The 9,549-nt window shown below is 41.1% G+C and overlaps 1 protein-coding gene across 3 annotated transcripts in view; it reads left to right on the top strand.

Annotated features, from left to right (window-relative positions):
* CADM1 (cell adhesion molecule 1) overlaps positions 1-9,549 on the top strand; it is a 353,858-nt gene that overhangs the window by 296,627 nt on the left and 47,682 nt on the right. For all 3 annotated transcript variants that reach the window (XM_010830369.1, XM_010830370.1, XM_010830371.1), the window contains exon 5: positions 233-391. In XM_010830369.1, coding sequence (XP_010828671.1) covers positions 233-391 — 159 coding nt within the window. The remainder of the gene's footprint in view (positions 1-232; positions 392-9,549) is intronic.

The raw sequence follows: 9,549 nt of genomic DNA, 5'->3' as shown, positions 1-9,549 counted from the left end.
ATAGTATGTGGAGGTGATTTTATCTTAAATACTTTCCCATGAGGCTGAAAAGTAGGAAAGTATCTTTTTATCAGTTATGTACCCCCAGATTACCCTTATCCCAAGTGACTTCCATTATGTGTGTTTGTTAAAATAGTGGGCCCACGGAGGGAGGGGGGGATATTTAAGAAAAGAGTGAAATTGACTCAGCTCTGGTTTCCTGGTATGTTTCCTGTCTACCCCCGCCCCCCAGGCAAGTCAGAGGTGGAGGAGTGGTCAGACATGTACACTGTGACAAGTCAGCTGATGCTGAAGGTGCACAAGGAGGATGACGGGGTTCCAGTCATCTGTCAGGTGGAGCACCCTGCTGTCACCGGAAACCTGCAGACCCAGCGGTACCTGGAAGTACAGTGTGAGTAGCTGTCCCAGTCCTCTGGCTGCGGTGACAAGCAGCCACAGGCTGGTGGCTCATAAACAACAGAAATGTATTGCTGCCAGTTCTGGAGGCTGGGGAGTCTAAGGTCAAGTTAACACCATGATCTCGTCCCAGTGAGATCCCTCTTCCTGGTTCCTGGCTTGTGCCTTCTGGCTATGTCCTTGCATGGTGGCAGGGCTAGAGATCTCCCTGGAACCACCTTCATAAGGGCACTAGTCCCACTCGTGAGGGTCCCACCCTCCTGACCTAATCACCTCCCCAAGGCTCTACCATCACACTGGGGATCAGGATTTCAACATACAAGATTTGGTGGGACACAAATACTAAAACCATAGCATTACCCAAGTATTTTATTCTGAGGATATAGAGTAGCAGTTTAAAAAAAAAAAAAAAACACACACTTCAGAAGCCACTTATTAAATACATATGTTTTTATATAGTTTAGATAGAATTTTTATCTTGTTGTCTTCGTAGAAAAATAATCAAAGGATTATTTTACTGAAACACTGCCATATTACAGAATGCCAATGAGGATTTTGAAAATGCTACATTTAACCCAAATGTAAAACTTGAAAATATTTCCAATCTGCTCTAGCGCATGACTTAATTAATTAAATTTTGTGAATATTGACTGTAATCATTTCTATGCCAACTTCAAAATCTAGGGTAATTTCCACCCCCTGGCTTTATTAACCCTATCATAAGTGCTGGATTTTTTTATAGAAGGGATTTTATTCCCAATGAACATCAGCATCTTGTTTTAAATTGCACATTCTCTTCCATTTTAGCTTAAATTATACTGACGAGTTTAAAACTGGAACTCTTTGGGATGGGTGCCACAGTTTTGATGGCTTCATCAATAAAAGCTGGATCATGATAAGTGAGGTCTCTCCTCTCTGAGCCCTGTCTCCTCATCTTCTCCTCTGGACTCTCCTACTTGTGGATAAGAATAAGGTGTTTTCTGCACACAGTTCTTCTTGCACTGAGGTTGTGGCTAAGTAGTCAACTTCTCAACTTTTTATCAGAAGGCTTCTGTAACTTGACCTCTGCAGATCCAGGTGCTCTTTGAGTGTGCTTAGTGAAATGTTACAAGAGTTTGATTGGATGACAGTGACAGAGCATTGAATAAAGGAAAAGCGTTACTCTCTCTGATTATTTTATTAATCTTCTAGGCCTGCCATAACAGATTACCTCAAATTCAGTGGCTTAATAAACGACAGACATTTATTCCCTCACCGTTCCAGAGGACAGAAGTCTGAAATAAAGGTGTTGGCAGGGCAGACTCCCTCCAAAGGCTCTAGGAAAGGATCTTTCCTTTCCTTCTGTAGCTTCTGGTGACTCCAGGTGTTCCTTGGCTTGTGGCCACATCACTCCAGTCTCTGTCTGCATATTGACCTAGCCGTCTTCTCTTCTCTATGTGTCTCTTATAAGGACACTTATTGGACTTAGGGCCCACCCAGATAACCCAGAATAGTCTCAGTTCAATATCCTTAGTTTAATTACATCTGCAAAGATCGCACTTCCAAATAAGGTTGCAGCCACAGGTTCCAGACATTAGGAAGTGGGCCTATATTTGAGGGGCCATCATTCACACCCCCTACAATTTTTATCATTTATTTAAGTTGCAAAACAGGGAATGGGGAAAATTATAAAAAGTTGCTTCTACCAGGCTATCCCACTGCAAGCTACCCTATGAGCCTGGCTCAATTTAACATTACATAATGCAGGTTTTTCTTGTTAACTCATTTCATCTACTTCATTATGTACCTTCATTATGGGCATCATGCTTATAATTTTTATATCACTAAAACTATTGTGGTGTAATGTCCCTATAATGGGAAAACAGAAACGATCAGATATTACCTAAATTGGCAGATAGTAGATTTCTTGTGACTTGGTTAATATGTAATTCATTTAAGCAAACTTAACATCCATTAACTTTCCTTGTAGGGGCCCATTAGCTTTAATAATGCATTAGCTCTTTTGTGAGACTTGAGTAGCTATTCACCCAGTTCCCACCCCTAAACTCTTACTTTCCCAGGGCGTCTTCTAAATAGAATATAGCCCCACCCACCTAAAAAGTTATACTCTCTCCCGAATGCAAAATATTTCAAGCTCTACACCTCCTACCCCTTGGAAGACTTGCTAATGATCTTTATAAAGCCTTTTCTTTTGAAGATTCAAGTGAGATTGGTCCTTCTAAGAAAAGGAATAAAGCTGCATATCTGAATCCATTTGACTTCAATCTTACAAAGTCTTGCTAGCCCTTAACTGCAGGAAAGTGACTGTAATGCCTTCCTCAAATCGAAGACACGTCTTTGGATCCTTTTTAGCTCTAACATGGCACCTTTTTATGGGAGCCTGCATTCTTTTACTCGGCATAAGCCATGTACACATCTTATCCTTGATATTCTGCTTCTTGGAATGTATGTGAGGGAAAATATCATGTCTTTTTGTGTAAAAGAGGGTTAAGAATTACAAAGTGTTACGTTAATCTGAATGGAATTCATAGTCTGGTTTGGCACCTTAAATAAGATGCTCTGTTCTCAAGAAGGTCACCTGGCCGTTCTTTACCTGCCTTCCTAGAGCACTACTGAAAAATCTGCCCAGTCAGCCAGAAATTCCTTAAGTAGCATCTTCAGACATGATCAGAATTCTGTACTTCATTACCTACCAGCTTTACTCTGCTTGAACACCAGCAGCTATGGATAACAAGAAGCCTCATGGTTCAGATACCTAAAGCATTCAGTCACTGTGTGCTAGAACTTTCTCATACCTTGGCCAGTGGTGTTGGGGGTTCAACTCCATTCCTCTCATGGTCGCCCCCACTCTACAGACAAGCCACACCATATCTGGATGGCTTGAGAAAAGAAGAGATACTTGAATGCATAAGATTCAGTAGCCAGTCTTCTTGGGTGGTGATTTAGTCCAGATACTCTGTGAGGAGTAACATTAGACCGTTATTTTTTTTAATTGGAGTTCATGGATTTCCCAGATGGCTCAGTGGTAAAGAATCTGCCTATCAAGCAGGAGACTCTGATTTGATCCCTGGGTCAGGAAGGTCCTCTGGAGAAGGAAATGGCAACCCTGGTATTCTTGCCTGGGAAATCCCATGGACAGAGGAGCCTGGCAGGGTATAGTCCAGGGGGTAGCAAAAGAGTCAGACACAACTGAACGAAAACAACAACAGCAGTTGTTCATTTACAAGGTTGTATTAGTTTCAGGCGTATACCAAAGTGAATCAGTCATACATACGTACATACATATCTCTCTCTACTCTGTTTTAGGTTCTTTCCCCATATAGGCCATTACAGAGTATTGAGTAGAGTTCCTGTGCAATATATTAGGTCTTTATTAGTTCTCTATTTCACTGCAGCACTATTTACAATAGACCATTATTTTTTTAATTGGCCCAAACCCTGGCATCAGCAGTTCTTAACCTTTTGTGGATCATTGACCCCTTTAAAAATTAAATCCTTTTCCAGCTATAGAGCTGGAAATGATGAACATTCACCACGTTTTGCTTCCAGTATAAGGAATCTATTTATCCTATACAATTTTACTAAGTTTAGTTATTCGAGGGCCAATTTCATCACAAGCTTTAGCAAATCCACAGGTCATCTGTGTCCTTATCTCATGTAGAATTTTTCATTTTATTACTTTAACCTAACCAAGACCTGTGCAAAAACACCTATAAAATTATGAGTTTTACTTGCTAGGTGTATTATATCTAGTAAACAGTAAAATAAGCATACAACTATTATTTTTGAATTTCCTTCCCTTTGCCACATAAAAAGATTTCTCATACCATCGGTGATAAACATTAGTTTATCACCAGGACATCCTGAGCTGGTCCATGGACCTCAGACTAAGAATTACTCTACCCTGGGTAAATGAGACTACCTTCAAGGCAAATATGACCTGATAGGATTGGTATTAAAGATACTGAGTTCAACCATGGCCTTTTTGCTGCAAGAAATTTTATGGAAGCCTCTCTGTGCCTCTTCTAAGATGGATAGATATTAATCAGGATAAGAACAGTGTAAAATGACACATAATGGCTTTGAATACTGTATAAATTATGTCCTTTTAGAAAATACTATTTCTAAAAAGGAAATGAAATAATGAAAACCTACACTGTATGCCATTGAATGTCTTACTTTTTAAATAACAGGGGCAAGGAGGAGGGATAAAATGAAGGGAAGGGTTGCCCACCCCCTGGACACAGAGTGCCACCATGTTGCCTGGAAGACAAGGCTTGAGCTCCAACTTGGAAATCCTTTGCTCTTGTGGATTTAAGACCTAATTAATTGAACACAGAATTTTGCAGTGTTTGTTTGTTAGGACACTTATTTGTGGTACCAGGAGAATTTTGTTGTGCCCAATTACGTGAAAAATCAGCCAGATGTGTATGCTGTCATACTTTTAATAATCCTTACGTTTTTGGTGAGCACAGCTATTAATTGTGTAGTATGCATTGAAGTGATTAACATCGATGTAATTTATCATCTGGAGATTTCTGAACATAAATAAATGAGTTGTTTTGTTCAGCAAGGTGTTGACCTCTCAGAATTAGTGAATTAAAGTCCCCCCTCCCTTTTTTTATTATAAATATGAAAAGCACCACAATCAGCCAAGTGTTCAGTTATTTGATTTTCTGGGGCATTAGCCACTCTTGTTTGTGACATTTCCCTGTTGGGTGCTCGTTTGCAAGCTCATTAATAAGGTTTTCTCATAGGACCGTTGCCGGGAAGGAAGAACGTACAGTAGGGCTCTTAGTTTTCCAGCTTTCATTCTGAGACTCAGCAAGGATACGGCAGTAGCACGCAGTTAAATGTTTAAAACAGAAAATAATTATGCTCGCGAGCTGGAATTCAAAGCTCTCTTTCCTTAGATGTCAGGCAGAGAACAGTTTTGCTCTTTAATGTTCTGAAATGTATGACCCTAAACTCTTTCTGTGCGGTGTTTTTTTTCTTTCTCTCCCGTGTCTGTGTGTATAGCGTTGCTGAAATTTACAACAGGGTTGATTCTAGCAGAACGTGGTAGAATTGTAGCGCGGTTAGTGGAGCCTCAGATCTGAGCCAACACTCTTGTCAAATAAAAGCCTGTTTAAAGGAGAACAGTTCACTGTCTGAGCGTTAAAAGAAAACTGTCTAAATAGCATCAAGGTGGCAACACAAAGAGACATAAGCTGGGAATTCAAAGAGAAGCTGTGACCCTCAGTGTGGAATTCACATTGCTGTGCAAGGGGGGGAGCCTTACTCTGGACCGAGGTGAATCCGAAGCTCTGGAATCACTGTTGTGTGTCTTTTGCTTTCTCCCATCGTAACCTTGCTCTTTAAAATGTTTTGCAGAAACCCTCATCTAAGTGAGGGGTTTGTGTGTGCACGTATCTGAAAAAAAAATTTAAGAGATGAGTTTTGAAAGGGCGAGTGAAGACAAAGCCTCTAAAAATGGGTGTTTTGAACGCCTTCCCTGCTCTGATTATCATCTGCCAGTTAATCGTGTTCATGGGCATCATTTTCAAAATGAGTTTTATTGACTTGATATAGCCAGGTATTTTGTAAATCCATATTCTTGTTCATCCAGGGTCCACCAAAGGCTAGATTTTTTTTTTTTCTTTCCCTCCCTCAATTAGGGGAAAATTAGGCATTGAGGAGATGATCAAAACCTGTTCTTTATCTGGGCCAAAATAAATGTTTCTCTTGTATTGATGAGCCCTCCAGTGAAGGAGGGAGAAAAGCCTGGAAATAGGAAAATCTTTCCTCTTTGGAGTGGAGGATAAGACACTGTTTGCCACGGCAGCTCCCATGTCCCATCCTCTCCCCCATCAATTCTATTCCCCGGTTGTATTCTTCAAAGCATAATAGCTGGCGTTTTCAGATTTGGCCTGTTCCTCTGATCTTTCTCTCTCTCTCTCTTTTTTAATAGAATATATATTCTTCCTCCCACTGTCCCCTTCTTTTATTTTTTTTTAAAGTGATGAATTGAGTTTCAGGGAAGTTATTTCAGTATTTACTATTCCTTCTGAAAATTAATGAAGGCATGGGGGACCCCCTGATTGAAACTAATGTTTTAAACTGTTGTTTTTTGTGTTAACACAGAGTAGAGGCAGGGCCAGTTTTCCGATGCTATTAACTCTTTGGCGTGTTAGCAAGGCGTTTTGCAGTGCCCAAAGGGGCGAGAGGCTTGAGTCACCGATACTGAAAAATCAAAGAGAAAACATTGGGCCAAATCCATTGTGAGCAAGACTTGAATGACATGACTCCCAGGGAAGAAAGCCTTTGCCGTCACCCCTGCCTCCTGCAGGCACACCCTGCAGAAAGAGGCTTGTCTCCCCACATCTCACCCAATGTCTGACCTGATGTATTTAGGAAAGATGAGTCTCTGAGGCTGTGAACGTTGAATACCATGTAGTGAAACTCGTCTTCTAATGTGCACTCTCAATGGTTTTAACTCAAGGTCAGATTTTGAGTCTGTGGAAGTTTAAATGGTTGTAGAGTTAACATCTCAAAATCTAAAAAGAATGCTCCAAAGGGGATCATAGGGGATAAGGGGTGGGAGAGATAAATTAGGACATTGGGATTAATATATGCATGCTAGTATATATGGTCTAGATAAACAACAAGGACCTACTGTGTAGCATAAGGAACTATATTCAGTATTTTGTAATAATCTATAATGGAAAAGAATCTGAAAAAGAATATATATATATATATATATATATATATATATATATGTGTATATATAAAACTGAACCACTTTGGTGTACACTTGAAACTAACACAACATTGTAAATTAACTATACTTCAATTAAAAAAAAAGTTTTAAAAAATATTGAACAACCAAAGAAAACTTCCTATACTTAAGGTGATTAACAAAAAAGTAAATAAAAAGAATGGCTCAACACCATTGTTTATGATTTCCCTTAAGATACCACCTTGGAATAATACCCAAAATGCTAAAGAAATGTGTAATGAAATGAAAGTATGTAAATCAGAACACATGGGTTGAACCTCAAATTTGGGGAGCTAGATTGTTTTGCAATAAGAGCTGTTAAAAGTGACTAAAAAGGAGGCCATTAGACCAATCTAATTAGGTGATTCTAATACCTTGGTAACTTACGTAAGCAAACCAAAACCTAAACCAAACTCAATGCACTCCAGGACTATAAACCCCAGCCAGTCACAGGTAGCTAACCAGGCTTCCCAAATAAGGCAACTGCTTGCTGCTGCTGCTGCTGCTAAGTCGCTTCAGTCGTGTCCGACTCTGTGCGACCCCATAGACGGCAGCCCACCAGGCGCCCCTGTCCCTGGGATTCTCCAGGCAAGAACACTGGAGTGGGTTGCCATCTCCTTCTCCAATGCATGAAAGTGAAAAGTGAAAGTGAAGATGCTCACTTGTGTCCGACTCTTCGCGACCCCATGGACTGCAGCCTACCAGGCTCCCCCGTCCCTGGGATTCTCCAGGCAAGAGTACTGGAGTGGGGTGCCATTGCCTTCTCTGAAGGCAACTGCTTAGCTCTAGCCAATCAAATAATTCCCTTGCTTTTCTTCTTTTTTCTTCTTTATATGTCATCTTTATAGAAACCTTTCCCCCAGCTCCTTTTGAATTATTTTCAGTTGGACTGCCCTGTTGAACTGGATGTCTGCTCAAAGAAACACTTGAAAATTTTAATGTGACTTGTCTGTCTTAGAACAGGGCTAAGATGAATTCATGGTCTCCTAGTTTTCGTTTAACCAGTAGCAGAGCTAGACTTCCATTCCCCAACATCTCCCAACTTTTTCATTCATTCATCTGCTTGGTGAATACATACTAAATGCCTACCATGTTCCAGTCACTGACATTATTCTAGGCACCAGGGATACAAAAAACGAAAACCTTTCTTGTCACAGAGCTTACATTCTTGTGCGGACACTCTTGCTATGAGGGTTTTCTCACCCAGTGTTCACTTTCAAATTTTGAAGATTTCTCATAGATCTGGAAGAGTGCTGTGTGGGTGAGTGTGCACCCCACTTCAAAGGCACTGGGAGCAACTCTCTGCCACAACATCACAGAATAAAATTTGATTTTGTTGAGTAAACAGTCATTTCAGTATCCACAAAGCTACTTACAAGTTGCAACAAGAGGAAATTGTATTTTACTGTGTGATGTGGCACATGCTCTTCGGTCCCACATCCGTCCTCCAAGGCCTGACTCATCCCACTCATCATAGCTCAGCCCTCTTCGAAGAAGTGCCGTTTAAGTGCTCCGATTCATACAGCAGATGTAACAGCAGGAGGGCCTTCACCTTGCAAACAAACAAAATAAACGGCAGTGAAAATTATTCATGAATGTATGATGACAATGGAAAGCAAGCCTTTTGCAAGATGTTCTCTTTAACTCCTCGGAGAGCTTGCTGTGACTCTGTTCTCTGACTAGTCCAAACCTCCTTGTGTCACTAGACATCGCCCTCCTTCAGAGAAAAACCGGCCTTGCCCAACAGTTTAGGCAGCCATGTTATAGGGGTCAGTTCTTACCTCTAAGCCCTCACCAAATCTCAGGTTCATCTTGGCATCCCCATGCTCCTCTGAACTGCAGTAATCCTCCATGATTGACAAAGACCCTCAGGTAAAGCTTCCCCACCTGAATGCACAGGCACAGACCCACACTGCCTCCCGCCAGTCTGATTCATCTGGGCCCCCACCCTGCCCTTGTCTTTGCCCAAAAAATGAACACTTGGTCCAGAGGCCTCCAGTCTCACTCTAACAGGTGTTTCAGAATGTTGGAGGAAATCTCAGTCACACGAAGAGCCTGGAGAAGCACACTGGGGCTCGTGTTTCTAGATCTGCTTTGCAGTCAGCGCATCAGCAAATATGTGAGGTCCACGTCCTCTGACTTAAATTCTCAGGCAGGGAAAGTGTCAGGAGCCCCTGGCCTAACAGGTCTTCTCCCACCATGCTGTCTTATTTCAGCAATGCTCCTCTCTGGTACCTGGGAAGGATAATATCCCAGGCAAAAGGAAACCACAGTGTTCTCTTTTTAAAAATAAGAAATTGTAAAGACCTGATACATTAGCGCAGTAATCTAGAGAGAAGGAGACTGTGACTTTTCATTTACATGGGAAAGTGAAATACAGGTTCCAGAGTCTTGAG

This window comes from Bison bison, unplaced genomic scaffold (assembly GCF_000754665.1).
Source record: "Bison bison bison isolate TAMUID 2011002044 unplaced genomic scaffold, Bison_UMD1.0 scf7180017864518, whole genome shotgun sequence".
Lineage (NCBI taxonomy): Eukaryota > Metazoa > Chordata > Mammalia > Artiodactyla > Bovidae > Bison > Bison bison.
The sequence above is the reverse complement of the archived record's forward strand: the minus strand, read 5'-3'. Positions and strand labels throughout refer to the sequence as shown.